Source organism: Cupressus sempervirens, chromosome 1 (assembly GCF_028749045.1).
Source record: "Cupressus sempervirens isolate cs-2001-9-10 chromosome 1, ASM2874904v1, whole genome shotgun sequence".
NCBI classification, from domain to species: Eukaryota; Viridiplantae; Streptophyta; class Pinopsida; order Cupressales; family Cupressaceae; genus Cupressus; species Cupressus sempervirens.
Window position 1 is genome coordinate 801,583,540 of NC_143118.1, and position 22,694 is coordinate 801,606,233.

The window sequence follows — 22,694 nt, forward strand, 5'->3', positions numbered from 1 at the left end:
TCGTTGCTAGTGTATAAATTTATGACAGGCATTATGTTGACATTGTTTAAAATAGATGTTTCGTTTTCTGGGTTAATGTCTTCCAAATGATCACTTATTGCAACTTTCGTTTTCTGGGTTAATGTCTTCCAAATGATCACTTGTTGCACTTATTGTTAATGTCTTCCAAATGATGACTAAGATGAATGATGTTACCTCTTTATGCTATTAACAATGTTGTCAATTCATTTTGTCAACTGATATAAAATCATTATGGAATACTTTGTATCCAGAGAGAAAAAATTGATCTACTGCCATGCATTATGTCTGGCAGTTTAGGAGATTTTGTGGGTGGTATATTCCTAGGAGGAGAAATAATGTCTCTTCAAATGGGGGAGAAGCATCTATCAACAATCTTTTTCACAGACTCCAATCACTTCATTTGTTAGAGCATGGTAAAATATTACAGAGACACTCAGGCAGTCATGAAATTTCACGGGAAAAAGTAGAAATCCTTCAGTAACCATGTGCTACATATACTTAAACAAAGGTTTAACTGTTTTTACATTGCAATTGTACACATACAGTAGTTTTCTCATGCAATACACTAGAATATTTAATAAGAACAAAGCCATAGCTAGAGGCACTTAATAAGATTGGAAATTGGTGATCTTCAAGTTGGTGAGGAGGTTGTTGTGTACAGGGTCTGCCAAGTGGTCTAGAAGGTTCTGGAATGGCCCAACTCCAGTAACAAGACCCTGGATAAAGTAACCCAAGATGGCTAACATTGCAAGCCTTCCATTCTTTACTTCCTTCAGCTTCAATTCTTTCATGGACTTCTCATCCTTTCCAAATCCCAATGGATTGAACAGAGGACCCCCAGGGTATGCGGGATTGCCTGAACCGCCTAAGTACTTCTCCAATCCTAAGAAGTATTGCTTGGACATGGACCCTGGGTTGTTGTAGTCTTGTAATCTTCTATGCTCTGCAAATCCCATCAAAGCCATCTCTAAGACGAATAGTGTGTAAGGATCAGCCCAGTAGTTGTAACTTCCAGCAGGAGGAATGACACCGGTCCTGAACCATACAACTGCAGTCTCTGGTGGGATTAGTCCAAGCTTGCCCAATATCTCAGGTGCAATGGCTCCAACTGCACCCAACATGGCATATCTCCCATTGATGATCTCACCATAAGCAAGCCAACCTGGTTCTATAAAGCCTCCAGGACCTTCAGGGTCCATCAAGCCCAATGGATCAAATCCATAGTCACCAGGAAGGCTGAAATGATCCATAAATCATCCATGAAACTTGAAAGATTATCAGCATGAACCTTCTCATTAAGATCAATCTAAATAACCAAATTGAGAAAAAGGCTTAAGCATTTAGAGCTATCAGATTTCCACAATCCATCAGTATTATTAGTTTGTTTTCTGGATTTGATTGTGTGAACAATTTTTATCATCAACATTTCAGATCACACTGCCTGATCCATCATTAAGATACATGTAAAAGAGGAGGAGATCAAGTAGTGTGATCCGAAATGTCGATGACAAAAATAGTTTACATAATCAAATCAAAAAAACAAACTAATAATAAGACTTAAGCATGATAGTTTACACAATCAAATAAAAAAACAAACTAATAATAAGACTTAAGCATGATAGTTTACACAATCATAGCTCTTGAATTTCACCCTTTTGATAATAGGACAATGTATGATAATAATTACTTACGGATGGACAAAGCAGAATGCAATTAAAACTCTTAGATATGAACTCTTTGCAGAAAACACTGTAGCATAGCAAAAAGTTTTCACAACTAATTGCTCAAATCCACTTTTTTTTTCCAGAATCTTCCAAAATATTCTCCAAAAGAAATTTTCATCAAGATGCTGAGACATGCCATTTTCAGACTCAGAGATAACTAGATTTGTTCTATTCAACCAAGTTAAAAGACTTGCCCCGTCAGACAAACATGATGAACAACAAATGTCAAAAACATCGGATTTGACTTTGGTTTATGATAGGCCATTTCTCCATTTTTATGGTCTTTTATTATATTGTTTATTGAAAATAAAAGTTGAGTTATTTCAACCAAAGATAAACATACTTCTAGGAGAACTCAGAGTTTTAAGAGTGTCCTTCACTAACAAGACTTAGTCTGTCAGACAAGCATGATGAACAACAAAAACTTCATTGTATGCCAACAAAGTTCCAAGGACTGTAATATCGAACAGCTGGTTCAAAATAACATGTAATCCTAATCTTCTGTCTCAATTCAGCTGTAACAAATTTGATCCAATAAGAACACAATTGGATTTGATTGTGGATGTTTTTTTAGTTTTAATATTTCAAATCACACTATGATTCATTATCATCACATATTTTACTATTCCATTGTTACATTCTTTCATCTTGATGATGGATTACAGAGTGTGATCTAAAACATCAATATTATAAAAACATACACAATCAAATTCAGAAACAAAAATTTACATTTCAAATATGAGAATCTGATTAGATCAAGTATACAACTGTTTAATTGTAGGCTTCCCTCAATACAAATGCAATGGTTAATCACACATAGAGGTCTGACCTGAATTTAACCTAGAACAATGTCCAAGAATTAAAATATGAAAAGAAAAAGGACTAGAATTATCACCTGCCATCCAAGTAGGAAAGACTCTGCCTTGATGCAAACCAAAGCTGCCTATCTCCTTGCTGTATTGAATACAAGAAATTTTCCAATCAAATTCAATACTAAAGACACCCAATGCAAAACCTACAACATCCACAACCTTCATAGCACATTATCTTATAGGTTTTTGTGCAATGTGAACATGTAGGCAATGGGAGGTCCGTATACGAACTTCAGAATTAAGAAAACAAATAGGATACAATTCTGAATTCAAATTCACTTTCATGATTTAAACATGGTGGACAACCGTTTTAATATGCAAAGAAATTCAACTCTACATTGTGTCCGTGAATATAACAAATATTGTGGTCTCTCAATACAAGATACTGCAAATATGCAAAAGAACACTAAAAAGGGATGTGCGCATGTACTATAATGGGAAATTGAAGAGGCCACCTAAGGTGAGGATTCCATGTCCTAAGGGTCCAATTTGATTGGAATCTGTTTATCATAAGCTAAAAATTTGGAAAAACATCAATATTTGATTTAATTTATATAAATTTATTTATTTTTAAATAAAAGTAATATATTTATAAAATTAAAATAATATTATTATAAACAACAATTTTATATTAAATATCAAAAATTTAGACAAAATTAGTAAAGGATAAAAATTTGCTGAAATTCAAATTTCATAGATAGAAATTAAACATGTCTTGTAACTTAAGTGTAGAAACAAACCAAGTATAATGTGCTTTGAAACAAAATAGTCTGCAGAAAAGAAGAAAAGGAAAAAGAAAAAATTCAAAAATTTCCTTCCAAGCCTGTAGACCTCATCATTTTAAAAAAAAATTTAAGGTCAATTAAAAGAAAAAGCATAGCACTTGGTGAACAACATGACTATAGTTTTCTTCCAATCACAAACCATATTATTGACCCATTCTATTTATTTATTATGAAGGGGCAAAATCCATAGTCCTTGCATAACAGAAACAACACGTTGCATTGTAAAGATAATAGAAAAACCACCGTGAAGATTAACACAGACAGATCTTTTTCTCCACGTTTTTTTCTTTTCTGGTATTCATAATATACCTGTTCAGAATACAGTTGTCTGTGACTACGAACTAATTCAAAACATATAATTCTAGAAGATAGGCGTGTAGTATTTCAAGACAGATTTTGCTTTCCATGATAGTTGAGATTCAAGTATTCATATGAACCGTTTAACTCGGGACACATGTACAAAACAAAACATAAAAACATTAAACATTATCATAATGAATGTATATAATGAGGGCAAAGTATTCAAATTAGATATGATTTTCAAAACACCCTATGAAGATTACGGTGCTCATTTATATACCGATCTTATGGGTATATTTCCTGAGTGAATATATGCACAAGATATGTGTGTGGATGTGTGTATGCATACACAAAACACTCTATGAAGATTACGGTGCTCAATTAATGTTACAAACCCCGACTGGTTTATATACCAAGCTTATGGGCATATTTCCTGAGTGAATTTATACACAAGAAATGTGTGTGGATTTGTGTGGCCATACACAAAACACTCTATAGATTACGATGCTCAATAAATGTTACAGACCTTGACTGGTTTATATACCAAGTTTATGTGTATATTTCCTGAGTGGATATATACACAAGAAATGTGTGTATATGTGAATGTGTGTGCATATACACAAAGGGAATGGGTATATAGTGAAACTTTTACCCACCTTGACTGGTTTGTTTGATGTAGCCCTGACAACAAAGGAAGCTCTCTTGGATGGGGTGGAGTAGGGCACAACTAAAGCTTTCCCTCCCAACAGCAGCTGTTTCCTGCCAAGCGCCCCTGCACCAGACAGCGATGAAGAAACCAAGGCCTTTGCTGCAATTCCAGCCATTTAAGCCCAAGTTTGTTTTAGCACAAGTGAGAGTTGCCCAATACACCAAATGAGTAATGTTATGATCAATGTAGCGGATGTAAGAAATCCAGTTCAGGACATTGCAATGATCTGGGTTTACTCTATCTGGATGGATAAAATTGTAGCAGCCAATAGAATGGCGGGAGAGAAAATTTAGAGGGGGATAATTGGATAGGGAGTTTGAGGTTCGAATTTGGATCTTGGCTCCAGATAGATCATTGCTGGCCACATATTGCTATAGGTCTTTCCTTGAAATTTTTGAAAAGTTCGTGGAATTAATGCCATGGTCTATTTCTTTTTGGGTTTTGTTAGCTTCCTTTTCTATGGATGGGGGAAAATGCATGGGGTAAAATATATAAATAAACTTCTTTTAGGGTCCGTTTGGTTCGTGGAATTTAAAAAATCCGAATTTTTACAAATCTTAGTTTAGCCAAATCAAAGTTTTGCATATCTTCATTCTGATTTTTTAGATTTTACTGAAACTATTTTGTAATGTTCCCAAGTTTTAGTTAGCCTTCACGTTCTCCAAAGTCTAAGTGAAGGATAAGAAAAATTAAAAGGTGACTTTGTATTAATAACTTCTAGGGTATGTATTAATTATTGGAAGGACGAAGCCTCTTGTGATTTAATTAATTATTGCCAAGGAGGAATTTCTAAGTTATGAATTAATTATTGGAAGGAGAAGCTTCTAGCTCTTACAATTTAATTAATGTTTAGTTCCTTCCAGAAGGATGAAGAAAAGGATAAATAGGGCTAAAAGTCTCATTGCTGATCATCGGAGGATTATGACTTGCATTTGATAAGAGCTTGGATGTGTGAATCACACTCTTTTTTTTTGGCAATAGAAGACGTTCATTCTCTGTTGTAACATTCTAGACGTCATTCCCTTAGGGTTTGGCCTTTGGAATACATCTCTTTGTAATTGATTGCAAAATTTTCAGCATTAATATAATTTTAGCCTTGGTTCAGCGTTTGGGCATTCTTGGGTGTCCATTACAGTGGTATCAGAGCTATAAGTCCTGCCATCCTGTGGAGATCTTCAACATTTATGTTTGAGCATGCAACAAGGGCTTTATAATTTTCGCAATACCAGAGCAAGACAAAGTAGGAGTTTAGACTCGCTTAACGAACGGAATAGTTCGTTTGTGCAGAGGGACATACAATCCAGTCATACAGACACAGAGGAGACATTCTTTGAACAAGACAGCAACATGGGTGATCGAGATGATAGAAATACCAGTTCCGACCAAGAAAATGTAATATTTAGGTTACTAGGTACATTAGAGGAAGGGCAACGAATGCAACATGAGCAAAATAGGTGAACGGATATGATGTTGCAGCTAATGGCTAGACAGATGGGCATCAATATTAATCCAGGTGATGCCAACAATGGAAACAACAATAATAGAGGTAATGATAATGGAGGTCGAGACAACATTAATGGTAATAATGGACATGACAACAATGGAAATGAGGCTGATAACTTTAGACATGTTGCACAAAAAACTCGAACAACTAGCTCAAGACCTCTTCTACCCACTTTTCCACCCAGTGAACCAGTTCAACCGATTAATGAACCAAAGATTGTAGAGTTACAGGATCAGTTTAGGAGGGATTGGGAGGCTAGTGGGCCAGAGTTTCAGGTGGATATCTCTCTCAGAGATTACTTGGACTTGAGGATGAGACACATTCCCAGATCAGGAGGACGAAGTCAAAACTTTGAGTTGAGAAAGAAAGTGGGGAAACTTTCTTTACCTTATTATGATGCTTCAGGGAAGATGACCGCACGAGCTTGGGTGCAGAAGATGGATACATACTTGCAGTTGAATCCTATGCCTAAAGAGGAGGCTATAAAGTATGCAACTATTCACTTGGATGGACCAACACATGAGCGGTGGCACCATGGCATGGTAACCTTGGGACATAATCAGATCACATCTTATAAGGAGTTCACTAAGAAGCTCATAGAGAGATTTGATACTAGGGATCCTAAATTATAGTTTAAGGAGCTGGCACAACTCAAGCAATGGGGATTAGTCGAAACATATATCAGTGAGTTTTAGAGGTTAGCTATGTTGGTCACAGATATTTCAAAGAGGAGGTTAGTAGTATTGTTTATGGATGGACTCTCAGAACCCTTGCGAGGTTGGGTCAAGGGACATGACCCAAGTACATTGCAGGAGGCCACTAAAAAGGCTCGTGACTTAGCACCTTCTTCATTTAGGAGCAGATTTCAGCACAAGGATTCTTATATGAAAAAGGACAAGGAGAAGGACAAAAAACCTTTTCACAAGGATGCTCAGCCCAAAAGAGATAAGTTGGATAATGACACCTTGAATGATTTAAGAAAGAAAAAGTTAGGTTTTCATTGTAGAGAGCCTTGGGATTTATCTCATAAGTGTCCTCTCAAGGCTAAGGCAAATCAAATGGAGTATTTCTCAACAGAAGAGTCACAATCAGAGAGAGAGGATCAACACTCAGATTCAGATGAGGATAGCACTATAGAGGAGAGCAGCATTCCTGAGGATGAGAAGTCATTAGCACGATTAACAGGGGCTCAGAAGGCAATCACATTTAAGGTCAGAGGTACTATAGAAGGGCAGAAAGTGATCTCACTCATTGACACTGGGGCTATGCATAATTTTATAGATGCACAATTTGTAGCCAAGAGAGGTCTACAGACTAAGGAGCACGTCGGATTTAGAGTTATGGTAGCTAATGGTGAAAAACTATTGTGCACTCAGAAGATATCTAATCTTCACATCAAGTTTGGAGATGGCTATGAGTTGGAAGATGAGTTCTATGTGGTAGACATGGGAGACTATGATATCATCCTTGGCATGGTATGGATGGCCTCGCTAGTAGAGTTCACACTTAACCTAGCAAAATTGGAGATGAAGTTTTAGCATGAGGGAAGAACTGTGGTACTTAGAGGACTTTCAGATGGAAGTTGCAGACTAGTTTCCCTAAGGAGAATGCAAAAAAAATTTCAGCATAGTAACATAGAGTGGGTAGCAGAATGCTTCACTATGCCAACTTCACAAGAACCACAGGTGAAGAGTCATCCACCAGAGATTCAGGAGATACTTGACAGGCACACTAAGGTATTTGGCAAGATTCCGCATGGGGTTCCTCCTAACAGAGGGATAGAACATGTTATTGAGCTTGAAGAGGGAGCCAAACCAGTCATGATTACTCCCTATCGTCATCCTAAGAAACATAAGGATGAGATAGAGAAGGCAATTAAGGAGTTGTTGAAAATAGGGCATATCAGGCAGGTAGTAAGAGTCCCTTTGCTTCAGCAGTGGTGTTGGTAAAGAAGAAGGATGGGACAATGTGCATGTGCATTGATTATAGGGCATTAAACATGAAGACCATTAAGAACAGATATCCCATCCCACGAATAGATGAGTTAATTGATGAGTTACATGGTGCACACTTTTTTACAAAGATTGATCTACGGTCAAGGTATCATCAGATCAGGATGAGGGAGGAGGACATTGAGAAGACAGCTTTTCGGTGTCACTATGGCCACTTCGAGTTTTTGGTTATGCCATTTGGGCTAACCAATGCCCCTGCTACATTCTAGAGTTGCATGAATCAGGTATTTAGGGAGCAGCTTAGGGGAGTTGTTTTGATTTTCTTTGATGACATTTTAGTTTTTAGTAAGACTTGGGAGGAGCATTTACAACATCTTGAGATGGTGTTGTCTACTTTGGAAAAAGAATCATTGTATGCCAAGGAATCTACGTGTGAGTTTGGGATGACTGAGCTACTATATCTTGGACATATTATCAGTGCAGAGGGATTTCGGGTAGATCCTGAAAAGATTAGGGCTATTGTTGATTGGCCTACTCCAACAAATCTTACATAGCTTAAGGGATTCCTTGGTCTCTGTGGATTTTACAGGAGATTTGTTAAAAGATTTTCACAGCTCCCTACACCCTTGACAGACCTTACTAGGAAAGGGGCCTTCACATGGACAGAGGTAGCTCAGAGAAGCTTTGATCATTTCAAGAAGGTGATGTCATCATGTCCAGTACTAGGTCTACCAAATTTCACAAAGCCATTTGAGCTTCATTGTGATGCATCAGGAGATGGGATCGGAGCGGTCTTGATGCAGGAGAAGCATCCCATTATTTTTGAGAGCAGGAAGCTCTGTGGAGTGGAGAGAAGCTATTCCATATATGATTGAGAGATGTTGGCTATAATGCATGAATTGGCTAAGTTTAGGTCCTACCTAGTTGGGGGAAAGTTTGTTATCAAAACCGATCACAACAACATCAAATACTTCATGAACCAATGTGATTTGAATGATAGACAACAAAAATGGATCACGAAGTTGCAGGCTTATGACTTTGACATTGAGTTTGTCAAAGGTAAGAAGATTGTGGTTGCAAATGCCTTATCCAGGAGACCTCATATTTGTGCTCTAGTTGAGATTACAGGAGTTTGGAGAAATAATATCACAAAAGAATATGCAAGGGACACTTGGGCTTCTAGAGTAATTGTAGGCACCATACATGATGATCGTTATATGGTGATGGATGGGTTGATAAAGTTTCAGGACAGGATATATTTGATTCCTTCATCACAATTTAAGGAAGTAATCCTGAAGGCATTTCATGATGCACCTACAGCTGGACATCCAGGGGTCTTTAAGACCTATAGGCAGATTCGTGAAAGGTTCACATGGAAAGGGCTCAAGGATGATGTTTAGAAGTATGTCAGGGAGTGTACAATTTGCCAACAGAATAAGGGAGAGCACACATATCCTGCAGGGTTGTTACAACCTTTGCCCATTCCAAATAGGAAATGGGAAAGTATTTCCATGGACTTCATCACCGGGTTACCACGAGTACAAGGGAAAGATTGCATCTATATGATAGTTGACCAACTGACAAAGTTTTCTCACTTCTTTGCTATTCCATCCACTTATACAGCAGCACAAGTGGCTGATCTTTTCTTTAGAGAGATATTCAGATTACATAGGCTACCTACTTTCATTATTAGTGATAGGGATAGTAAATTCATGAGCACTTTTTGGAAAGAGCTATTTAGCTTGTGTGGTACTGAACTTACACCTAGCACTAGTTATCATCCACAAACAAATGGGCAGACAAAAATTATGAATAAATGGGTGGAAGGATATCTGAGGAACTATGTGACTACACAACAGAGGGCTTGGGTCAAATGGTTACATATATGAGAGTACTGTTATAACACCACTTATCATATGTCCATTAAGATGACTCCATTCATGGCACTGTATGGTTATGAAGCACCTAGTTTCATGGATCTAGTTTTGGGAGATAGTAGAGTGCCCAAAGCAAAAAACTTCTTGCAAGATAGTCAGGATATTTTGAGGGTGCTCAAGGAGAATATACAGCAAGCCCAAAATCAACAAAAATTGTATGCCGACCAGCATCGGATAGAGCGTAGTTTTGAAGTTGGGATATGATTTACCTGAGGCTACAACCATATAGACAGTCATCACTCAAGAAAAGTGGAGCAGAGAAGTTGAAGTCTAGGTTTTATGGCCCCTACAAAGTGATCCGCAAGGTGGGTGAGGTTGCTTATGAGATAGAGCTTCCAGAGAATAGTCAGGTACATAATGTGTTTCATGTGTCAAGGCTTAAGAAAGCCATCAGACAAAGAGTTGTGCCTTCAGCAGAATTACCACCATTAGATGAGGAGGGAAAGCTTGCATTAATTCCTGAGGCTATTTTGGATACTAGGGAAAGGACTCTGCGAAGTAGGTTGATTAAAGAATATTTAGTCAAATGGAAATATCTGCCAGAGGAAGATGCTACTTGGGAGAGTGAGCAGGTGCTACAGCAAACAGGACTAAGATTGGTTGAGGGCAAGCAATTTCAAGGGGGGTGGACCTGTAATGTTCCCAAGTTTTAGTTAGCCTTCACGTTCTCCAAAGTCTAAGTGGAGGATAAGAAAAATTAAAAGGTGACTTTGTATTAATAACTTCTAGGGTATGTATTAATTATTGGAAGGACGAAGCCTCTCGTGGTTTAATTAATTATTGCCAGGGAGGAATTTCTAAGTTATGAATTAATTATTGGAAGGAGAAGCTTCTAGCTCTTACAATTTAATTAATGTTTAGTTCCTTCCAGAAGGATGAAGAAAAGGATAAATAGGGCTGAAAGTCTCATTGTTGATCATCGGAGGATTATGACTTGCATTTGATAAGAGCTTGGATGTGTGAATCACACTCTTTTTTTTTGGTAATAGAGGACATTCATTCTCTATTGTAACATTCTAGACGTCATTCCCTTAGGGTTTGGCCTTTGGAATACATCTCTTTGTAATTGATTGCAACATTTTCAGCATTAATATAATTTCAACCTTGATTCAGCTTTTGGGCATTCCTGGGTGTCCATTACATATTTGTTTCACTCGGAAGATGCATGCGAAGTGTGTAAGCTTGGAGTTGAAGGAAAATTTCAAAAAGTAGTCCAATCTATTGTTTTTACACTCATTAAAAAACAAAACCAAGTTTTTATTTTCAATTCCTGCTTGCTAGTAGGAAGTTGGAAAACCTAGTTTTGAGGCAAAATTGGAAGTCGTGTATACTAATTCCATTTTGCAAATTTTCAAATTCAAGTTTTGAAAAAGCCAATTCCTGTCATCTTCCACGAACCAAACGGACTATTAAGCTTATTTCAGACTACTTTAATAAAATGAAATATACATAAGCACAAGTTAACACAGATTAGTAATTGATTGAGTCATGGGCTAATGAATTTTTAAAAATTGGGAAGTAAATTATAAAACGTAGATATGAAAGATGAGGCATTTAATTTGAAGGATGAAGGTAGTAGTCGAAATTGATTCTAGATGTTAAATTCTTATTTATCAAGATTAGATATTAAGTGCAATATTTGTTTATTTTAGGTCAAAAATAAAACAATTGGTCTACACTATGAATGGTCAACTTTGCAAAGTGAGTTTTTTCATGCATCTAAATCTATCCTTAAATCCCTAGAAATGATCCATGGATGCAAATCTATCCTACAATTCGTTGGAAACAATCCACCTCTATTTGTGCTTGTCCTTCATGATGCACTAATTTTACCTTTGTTTACTACTTTGTCTAGATTGGCAGATTTTATAAATATTTTTGGAGGATTGTTGTAACCTTTAGGGTTCACATTTTCCTAGGTTGCCCCTTAAAAATGATTGATTTTATGGTTATGCAAGATTGAAAACAACAAGCTACGAGCATGCAAATTCTATGGAATGATTATATAGACCTAGATTCCTTTTAATGCTCAAATGTAAATGCACTTGTTGATCATAACACGATTCAGGAGGATGATACGAAGGATGATGGCAAAAGTAGAAATAGGAAAATACCGAAATCTAATTTTTTGATATTTTCTATGTTTTCGTATTTTGCATTTTCAAAGGTCCTCAGGGCATTTCAAGGCTTTGTTAAACCCTCCAGCACTAGAACTCCATGAGATCTTTCTAGCAAAGCTATAGTTCGCAATTTCAAGCTATGAGTAGAAATTGTGACTTCTACAAGTAGACATAATTTTTCATATAATATTTCATGTTCTTTGTAGTTTTTTGAGTTTATTTTATAATTAAATAATTTGTGAAGTTTTCATTTTCTTTTCCAAGGGATATTGGTGACCCTTGGGGTCCATCAAACTTTGTATCAACTCCAATTTTGAATGGGATGGATCACTTTTTTTGGCTTGCAAAATTTGTTGTTAAATTTTATTGTTTTCAATTAAATCACAATACCGCAAGTTTTACACTAGGTATTGTAGTTTGAATTCTTAATTTAGATCACTTATCATGTATATGCAAATGATATGATCATATAACATAAATTTATTTAGGAGTCTATATGGAACAAGTGCAATTAAAACCTTTAAATAGAAGGACGCATTAATAAATCACATAAATATGTGTTTGATTGACTTTGATGGGAAATAAATTGGTAGGAGTTAGCCAAATTTTTACTTTTAAAAATTCAAAGGGCAAATATACGACCACGAATTAATCTTGTGCTTACAAAATGACTTGGACCAAAAAATGTAAAATTAAGGGATGTGACAAGTGCACTAGGAGGGTTGGATGATTAGGCATAGTAAATTTATAAGTGGGGTGAATATACAAACATGTTTATATGTAGCTAAGGTGATGCATAAATGTGTGGGAATATATCCAAGTAGGTGAGTGCATGGCGAAGGAGCTCAATTTAAGATTACAACATATATCATCTAAATAAATTGGTTTGTTTTCTATTAAGTATAATGTTTTAACAAAAAAATACAAATCTACAACTTTCAGCTCGTATATGCTCCACTTCTCAAGTGTTCATATCATTGTAAATCGCATGTTCCAAGTAAATTATTTTCTAAAAATGGGTACATAACTAAATAGAAAATGACATGGGTATGCAAATTCCATCATTACACTTTGAGGTGCATAAAAATTCTAAATTGATCATGTGTCTCAAATAATGTAGCATTCATACATATGTATGTAAAATATATATCTTACCATAAAAACATATCTTGTTGTTCATATAAGTAATAAACTTTATTAGTCTCTGCCTATACACGTGTGTGTGTGTGTGTGTGTGTGTGTGTGTGTGTGTGTGTGTGTGTTTGTGTGTGTAAGTAGTAGACTATTATTTTTAATTTACAAAATACAATTAATGAGTAGGAGTTATTTTCCACAGAAATTCAAATTATGATATTGCTATCAACATTCAACTGTGTAGTTCCTGAGTCTAACTCGTTGACTCATGTTTCATGAGTAGTGGTTCACACAAATCCAGCAAAGTGGGTTTAACCATGGAGGAAACTTTGTAGTTAAGTGTGCTCAAGCTAGAGTAGTACTAGGATGGGTGACCTCTCGAGAAGTCTTGGTGCTTCACCTTTGTCAGCATCACCTAGATCCAATGAGTGCTAAGTATTCATTCATTCTCATGAGAGATGGGTTCGTATGAACTACTACTCATGAAACATGATTCAATGAGTTTGACTCAAAAACTACACACTTGAATCCCTATAGAAATACTGCAATTTGACTTGTGGAAAATTGTTGGAAATATTCAAGATATGATAGGTTACTGAGAGGGGAGGGGTGAATCAGTAATGTCAAACTTTAAAACAATTCAACACTTTAACTATATATATTATTCACCATTCATTCATCTAATCTACTACATATATGAGAGAACAAACATTTATAACACATCTACATAGTGATTTGGTGACCCAGAAACCTTCCAAATAGAAAGTAAAACTAGGGTGGGGATGATACCTGTAAGAATTTGCCTAAGGGCAAAATTCACCCAGGAATTAAGAACTCAAACACAAGCACACAGTAGACCAAGGAGAGAGAGAGTATGATCAGAATGACAATGTATTCAATAACTGGTTCATCATTAAAGTACACTAGGAGTGCATGAATATAAAGGCCTCAGGAGAACTTCTAGAATGCATAGAAGTTAGCATCATGATGTTTCAGACAACCAAGCACGTGTCCACTAGATATGGGTTATCCTCCATTAAGCACGGAAGTAAGTGTGGTGATGAGAGGAAAAGCCTACAAGGTTGGGACACGCAAAATAATGTTGTAGACACCATGTGCTAAAATAGAGTGATGTACTCCTGTGTTGTCTACATGACAACTCAAAAGGTGTGCAAAATCCTAAGTGTCTCACAAATAATAATAAAAAAAATAATGCAAAATAATTAAATAATGCATTAACCTAAGTAAACTTAAGTAAGTGTAAATAGTAAAGTACAAATTTACACCAACAATACCCACAAAACTTCATTACTACAGTATGAAGTTGGCCTATTAAGGCTTACATTGACCACTTCTAGTGATCTTCCCTATTAGGAGCACAAAGGACTGCCATGTCCACCTTGTTAGAGGATTTTACAAACATACACTAAAGTATGCACTCTATTAGGAGATTTATACAAAAGACTATTAAGTCTACCCTGTTAAAGGATTTACAAAACTAATTCACCTATTAGGATGAAATAGTGGATCTACTTACAAACTTGATTGTTGATTAGATCCTTGAAAGATAGATCACCTCTTGTGACTGATGAATCTTTACTGCTCCTTGTAGACCTTGCTGACTACTCTGCTCTGCTACTGATTCATTTTCATTCAAAGCTTTTCATATCCATTCCTTCACATACACATCTCTCTCATTTGTAAATGATATATATTACATTACGTATATACCATTCGAATAATTACAATTGCAAGGTCGGCCAAAACATAAGTGAACAAAATATTATTGAGTCAACCAAACAGTAGAAAACTCAGTTCTTCAAGCTGACTTGATGACCTTCTGATACTCAGCATCCACTGTATTACTTGGCATCGTCATGCACTCAGTAGAAGTAGACACTCGGTCCATACTAACCACACAACGTAGCTTGGAACTTGGTAACCATTAAAGACTCGGTAGATATAGTGTCACTCAGTAAAAACTGAATCCTTCGTTTACCTTGATTTCACTTGGTAAACACTGTGAAGCTCGGTGAACACTGTAAACTCGGTAGACACTGTTGGATTGCACATTCACTCGGTAGCTTCATGAATGCTTGGTATGAACTGCGAAGCTTGATTAACACTAGAATGCTCGGTGTGAACTGCGAAGCTTAGTTAACACTAGAATGCTCGGTGTGAATTGTGAAGCTTAGTTAACACTAGAATGCTCGGTGTTAACTACGAAGCTCGATTAACACTAGAATGCTCAGTGTTAACTGCGAAGCTTGGTTAACACTAGGATGCTTGGTGGTTATACTGATATAGATAAGTGTTATCAGTAATGGCAATAATAACTTAATGCCAACAATCTCCCCATTTGGCATTAGTGACAAAACACTTATAAGCCAAAACATATGTACATAACTTGACTCAATGAATTTTGGTTTTTTAAGATTGATCTTTGTAGAACTGCTACATATACATTTCTTGATGACTTATAATGTATATATAAAGATTCTTATGTACACATGCTAACTCTATTGAGTGTTAACTCCCCCTATCACTCATAGTGATAACTCTCCTCACTTATTATGTTGAATCTCTCCCCCTTTTTGACAATAATGCCAAAGGACTACATATATACAGTTTATATGACTACACCAAAGTGAGATATAAATTCTTGATGTACCTTGAGGATGGTGGCAAACGTATTATCCCAAGTCTGCTACAAGATTTGACAGGTGGAGAGAGCAATTTGAACTTCTGCTGATAATTGGATCAAGTGATTAGCCACTGAGAAGTTCTGATCTTGGACCAATGTTTTGCAATGAGTAATATGTTTCTGCATTATGTCCATGATAGGAAGGATCATGTTTTGTATGTCTATGATTGTAGACCAGATCCTTGCTTCCTCTCTTAATAGTTCTGCCTGTACATCTACCAAATATCTGATTTTGGTGTGATGGGAGGTTGTGGAGGAGGAGTCCACCTTTAGCTTGGAAGCACTTGATTAATTATTTACACTTAAGTTTACTTAGGTTAATGCATTATTTAATTATTTTGCATTATTTTATTATTTTTATTTATGAGACACTTAGGAGTTTGCACACCTTTTGAGTTGTTATGTTGACAACACAGGAGTATGCAACTCTATTTTAGCACACGGTGTCTACAACACTATTTTGCGAGTCACACCCTTGTAGGCTTATCCTCTCATCACCACACTTACTTTCATGCTTAATGGAGGATAACCCATATCTGGTGGACATGTGCTTGGTTGTATGACACATCATGATGCTAACTTCTATACATTCTAGAAGCTCTCCTGAGGCCTTTATATTCAAGCACTCCTAGTGTACTCTCATGAACCAATTATTGAATACATTGTCATTCTAATCATACTCTCTCTCTCTTTGGTCTACTATGTGCTTGTGTTTGAGTTCTTAGTTCCTGGGTGAATTTTTCCCTTAGAAAAATTCTTACATGGTATCAGAGCATAGAGACTTTCTCATCACATAGTCGTTCGAGACCTCTTGCTTGCTTCATCTCCTCAGCCTGAATCTAAAGTGCTGTAAAAATTGGGAGTGTCCAGCACTAGATCTGACCTCACCACTGCATCTGGAACGCTGAACCAATGAAAATTGACTATAAGCACGCCTACCTTGACCCAAAGTTGACTGCGAGGCAAATTTTTTTTGCAAATCAAAATCCGGAGGCTCGATTTGCAGTATGGGTATGATTTTATTTTCAGAGCTGTAATTTAATTTTTCGGATCTGCATTTTCTCTGTTGTATTTTCGTCATTTTTCTATGCAAATTTTCAAAAATTATTTTTTTCCCTTTTGGGCTTGTCAGAGAATTTTTTTTAGCAGACCTGGGTAGTGACAACCCGGATCTGCCAATTTGGTGTGGTGGAATTATTTTATCACAGGTTTTTATATTAATATTATGCAGGTTAGACAATATAATTTGGCCTGCGCAATCACAAATCGGGCCGTACCCAAGGGGAACTCGCCTAACTTTCTACTATACACAAATCAGTGACCACGCCTCCATAGGCGACCATGCCCAACCCCCAAAAATTCACCTTTGCATAGGAAGTGGTGGCCGTTTGTATTTACACTGCCCATTCCATGCCCACCCACCAATGTGGGATTAAAATCCCAAGAAAACGACAACAAAAAATAACTTTTCGACGACGAAAAAGGAGTTTTGGGCAGCGCAAGTCTAAGAACTCTGTGACACATGACAATCACCCATACCCTAGCAATGACAGCGAGTCTACCATGTGGATTGTCCTATCTATGCAGTCAGCGCCACACGACATAGTTTGATATGCCCACGACACCCCTGTGCACCGGCACATCAGTGACAGCTGTCATCCAAGTCAGCTATTCATACGCGTGACTTGGCAGGACATGTCATCTTGCATAGTTAGCAACACATCTTCTGCTACCTCACCCTGCCTAGTTGGATTGTTTCGTACGTTTTGTATGATTCTATACAGTACGGACATCTGCGTCATCTACCACATCATCGGAGGGTAGAATTTTTAGATGACATCATCATTTCACTGGGTTAAAATTGACGCCTATCTGGATGTCATTCCAGGGCATTTTTTAATTGTGTTGATGGTTGTTTGATCGTCAATTTTAAACTCATAGTTTTCCTTCCAGACCCCTCTCCAAAATGCTTTTCATTTTGGCAGCCTAACTTTGCGAGCTCATAACTTGGACATCCAGACTCTGATTCAGGTGCAATTTTTTTTGAAATCAAGTAGAATTTCTTGAATTTTTTAGTAGTGTGTTGTTTTCTGGTTTTGGTACACAAATTTTGCAAAAATTGCATTTTTTGGTTACTATACTTGCATAATCCTGCCTTTTGCAACTTTAGAAGCTCCGTATGGACACATCTGGTCACTTTTTCAAGTTCCATTTTTTTTTGAAAGTGCGTATTTTTTTGTCTACTTTCCAGATTTGAAGTCAAATTCTAAGGTTGTGTGGACCAATTTCTCACTTTCAGAATTAGGCCTTCTTTGGCATTGTAAAGCTTTGGTTCTTTTTCAAAATTATTGTAAAACTAAGCTACAGTGCTTAAGTGACAGATTTTAGCCTTATAAGGCAGTTGTAAAAGAAAAATCAAAAAGTCCACTTTGTTCATTTTGACAAGTGGCCCATTGTAAATGCACTACTTATAAAGTGCCAAAGCATTTTTTTTTTTGGGGGGGGGGGGGGGGGGGGGGTCTTTTGATTGAGTGAAAAGGGGGGGGGGTCTTTTGATTGAGTGAAAAGGGGGGGGGGGGGGGGGGGGGGGGGTGTACTGTGTTTTTGTGTCTCTATTTTGTGCTCTTTTCATTTCTGCATCATGGGTTTTAAATGTCCTCCTTTAACTTCACAAAACTATTCTACATGGAAAGATATTGTATGGAGTAGATTAATGGAAAAAGGATATAGTCTTTATGTTGATGGTACAATTACCAAACCTATTGATGCTAAAGAACTCGTTGATTGGAAAAATCAAGACCGACAAGCTTTAGGTGTTATCAGGAGTTGTGTACATGGGGATCTTCTCTTTCACATTAAAAATTGCTCAAAATCCAAAGAAGCTTGGGATAAACTTGAACATTTGTATGGTAAAGTGGATGAAGAAAAAGAATTTCAGATTGAGGATGATCTACTTCTCTTGGATCCTAAGAATTATGATACAATTCAGGATTATATCATTAAAGTCAATGAGTATAGGGCACTTCTTAAAGATTGTGGAAATCCCATTAAGGATGATAGGTTGATTCATCACATCCTAAAGAAGCTACCTTCTGAGTATGCCAACTTTGTTTCGAGTTTTAATACTCACAGGTTAACCATGGGATCTGCTTACCAAAAGCCTTCCTTTGATGGATTTGTAGACATGTTGATTGTTGAACAATCTCACTTGGTGGATTTTGGACTTCTCAAGTCATCCAAGACCAAAGCCTTGGTGGCTAGTGATGATCACAAATCTAGTCAAGGGGGAAAAAGCAACAACAACAAGAAGCAATGGAAGTAGAAAACACAATCTGAGACACAACATGACTCCTCTCAACAAGGTGGTTCTTCTTCAAACAAGAAAGGAAGTAATGAAAAGAAGGACAAACTCTTTTGTGCATATTGCAAAAAGCCAAATCATGACGAGCATCATTGCAAGACAAAAAGAATCGATGAGTTAGAAAATCTACTCAAGAAGAACAAGATTCAAGTGCCAGGTACTTCCAAGGATTCTACTCCTACCTCTTCAAAAGGTAAAGGTCAAGCACCTATGGAAAACACAAGTTCTTTGGAATGGATACTTGACTCAGGTGCCTCTTACCACATGGGTTCTTCAAAGGAAGACTTTTCTTCATTGAAGTAGTCGAAGGTACCACACATCTTCGTGGGAGATGATGCTAAGATGGAAGTTGAAGGGAAAGGACATGTGGAAATGGAAGATGGGGAATTCAAAGATGTTCTCTACATTCCAAATCTAAGCTCCAATCTCCTATCAGTTTACCAAATCACTCACCTTGGAGATGGTCATAAGGTTGAGTTCCTTCCCGATTCAATGATGGTGCGAAGTCTCAAAGATGATTCATTGGTAGTAATGGGGAAAGTTAATGATGATAAGAGGCTTTATTCCTTCTCCCACTTTGTGCCTAAGAGTTCTTCCCAAGCCTTGTTCACTCACTCTACTTCAAACAACAACCTATGGCATGAGCGGTTTGGTCAACTTGACTTCCGCTCTCTTCAGCAACTTTGCTCAAAACACGTGGTCAAAGATCTACCTAATATTAGCTTTTCTAAGGGAGAGTGTTCATCTTGCTCAGTGGATATGAATCTTAAAGAGAAGTATGATCAAGGGAAGTCTTCTTGAGCTCCAGTTGTTCTTCAACTAGTTCACATGGTATTAGCAAGACCCTTTGTCGTGACTTCAGTCAGCCAAGGCCGCTACATACTCATTTGTTGATGACTTTTCGAGATTCACTTGGGTCTTCTTCCTTCATCATAAGAATGAATTGGTTCATAAGCTTCAAGACTTCAAGACTCATGTTGAACACAAGTCAAGGAAAGCCATCAAAGTATTAAGGGTGGACAATGAGAACATATATGTTGACAGAAGACTTAAGAACTTTTACAAAATTGAGGGGATTGATCTTCAGGACTCACCAACATTCAGTCTGTACAAGACAAATGTTACAACTATGAGGATTAGGACTCTCAATACCATGGCAAGTTGCATGATGAAGGCCAAGTCTCTTGATCCTACACTTGAAGTTGAAGCCATTAGTAGTGCTACTCACATACTTAACAGGTCTCCTCATCTAGCCTTAGATGGCAAGACTCCTTTTGAAGCATGGTGCGGTAGAAAACCAGTTGTGAGTCACCTTAGAGTTTTTGGTTGTCCAGCATGGGAAACCCTATCTTCTAGGAGTTGCAAGGCACCGACACCTAGGCCTTGTACTTTCATCAGTTATGAAGACAATGTGAAGGCTTACAGACTTATGGATCCATAGACACATGAGATCTTTGTGGAGAAGGATATTCACTTTGAGGAAAGTTCTCTGAGCTTATCCTCCGCTCCTCTCCACACATCATACATAGTGGAAACGAATAGTGACACCAACGATAGTGCTTCAACAGGTTCAGACACGTGAGAATCTATCGATAGTTGCAGTGAGAGGTCACATCAATCTAGTCCATGTGCTTACATTGCCATAGCGAAAGGTCCATCATAGCATGGTACATCTCATCTTCCAGCTCCAGCTTCACTTGACTTGGGAGACAGACTTGAGGACTAACATCTTCTCATTGATGATGATACTTCTACAGTTGTTGCGAGGGCTCACTCTGACCCTCATGTCCATACTCTACATGATCAATCTGCACAGGTTGGCATGATTGTGGATCCTTATGAACAACAATTAGTGGAGGTCTCTTTGTCAATAGAGGAATAGGTTCAACAGACATCCTTGCCAGATCTGCATTCATTCTTTTCAGCACAGTTGGAAGGGGTGAACTTCAACATCAGTACAGAGATACTTGAGCAGGTTTCAAGGCCACCATACATCTTCAGGACTGTGCCTTTTCCTTTGTTTCTTCCTAAGGGGAGGAACACATTTCTACATTCTTGGACCAGCTTCTTCATCGTAGCAGTTTTCACTTGTTGGCATTCTTCTTTTGGGGGGGGAGCCTATTTTGTCTCTCTTCCTTCTTTCATTCTCTTATGTATATAATGGATGTATGTCGTAATGGGGGGGTCTTGATTACTCCATCCATTGATGCATCCTTACTTATCTCTCTTTTTGGAGGAGGGTTTTTCGCATGAGGTTTTCCCTCTTTCCCCACTTTATGGGAGATTTCATTTTCATTATGTACATGGGTACCTAACATGGCCTAGTAGCCAGGACCCATTATGCATCTTCATCCTAGTTTGTAAGCTTAAGGGCATTCCCCTAAATTGCACTTAAGGGGGGGTGTTGGTGTAAATAAGTATTTACACTTACTTAAGTTTACTTAGGTTAATGCATTATTTAATTATTTTGCATTATTTTATTATTTTTATTTGTGAGACACTTAGGAGTTTGCACACCTTTTGAGTTGTCATGTTGACAACACAGGCGTACAGAACTCTATTTTAGCACATGGTGTCTACAACATTGTTTTGCGAGTCACACCCTTGTAGGCTTATCCTCTCATCACCGCACTTACTTTCATGCTTAATGGAGGATAACCCATATCTAGTGGACATGTGCTTGGTTGTATCACACATAATGATGCTAACTTCTATGCATTCTAGAAGCTCTCTTGAGACCTTTATATTCAAGCACTCCTAGTGTACTCTCATGAACTAGTTATTGAATACATTGTCATTTTGATCATACTCTCTCTCTCTCTCTCTCTTTAGTCTATTGTGTGCTTGTGTTTGAGTTCTTAGTTCCTGGGTGAATTTTGCCCTTAGGCAAATTCTTACACATATCAATGTCAATCTTATTTAACTTATCCTTTATTTCTTTGGTAAAACTAGAAACATCACAAAGTTTGGTAAAAAGTGATGCTGCATTATTAAGAGAATTTTCAAAATTTCCCAAAAATGTTGACAATTCAACTTGTTTGATTTCTATCTTTTGAGCAATATTCTCTAGCATCTTACTATCAAATTTCTTTTCAACTTTCTCAATAATTTTATCTTGTCTGGAAGAATCTTCATTAAATTTCTGTACTGCCTTATCTAACTGAATCAAAATGTGTTGAGTAGAATCTACTTCAACATCTATAGCATCTGTAATTATATTCTTGGCATTTTTAATTATTCTATATTCCTTATCCCTTTCTAATCTTAATTGTTTATGCGTAGCTTTCATCTCTATGAGTTGACTAGCTAACCTCATCTCTTCAATGGTAGCATTATCATAGTCAATCTGTGGAATCACTATCTATGTGTCTAAGTCAATATCTTTTGCAATTTTCTTTCCAATGATCAGAAGTTTTAATGTATGCTTTTGTTTGACTTCTGTGATGACTAGTTTGACCTTAGGTATAGGCACAATAGTGGAGATAGAAGGGGTAGCAGTAGGAACTGGGATAGGACCCAAGGATTGAATGCCAATAGAAGTACTAACCGGATCAAGAACTGAAACACTTCC

General features: G+C 37.1%; 1 protein-coding gene across 1 annotated transcript; it reads right to left on the reverse strand.

The window, feature by feature from the left end:
* Nucleotides 1–491: 491 nt before the first annotated feature.
* Nucleotides 492–4,607, reverse strand: LHCA3 (PSI type III chlorophyll a/b-binding protein). Its single transcript, XM_089790271.1, has 3 exons — nucleotides 4,359–4,607; nucleotides 2,641–2,699; nucleotides 492–1,257 (listed from the first exon to the last, which is right to left on the reverse strand). The coding sequence occupies exons 1-3, from the start codon at nucleotides 4,524–4,526 to the stop codon at nucleotides 627–629; spliced, it is 858 nt and encodes a 285-aa protein (XP_089646397.1). The 5' UTR covers nucleotides 4,527–4,607; the 3' UTR covers nucleotides 492–626.
* Nucleotides 4,608–22,694: the final 18,087 nt, after the last annotated feature.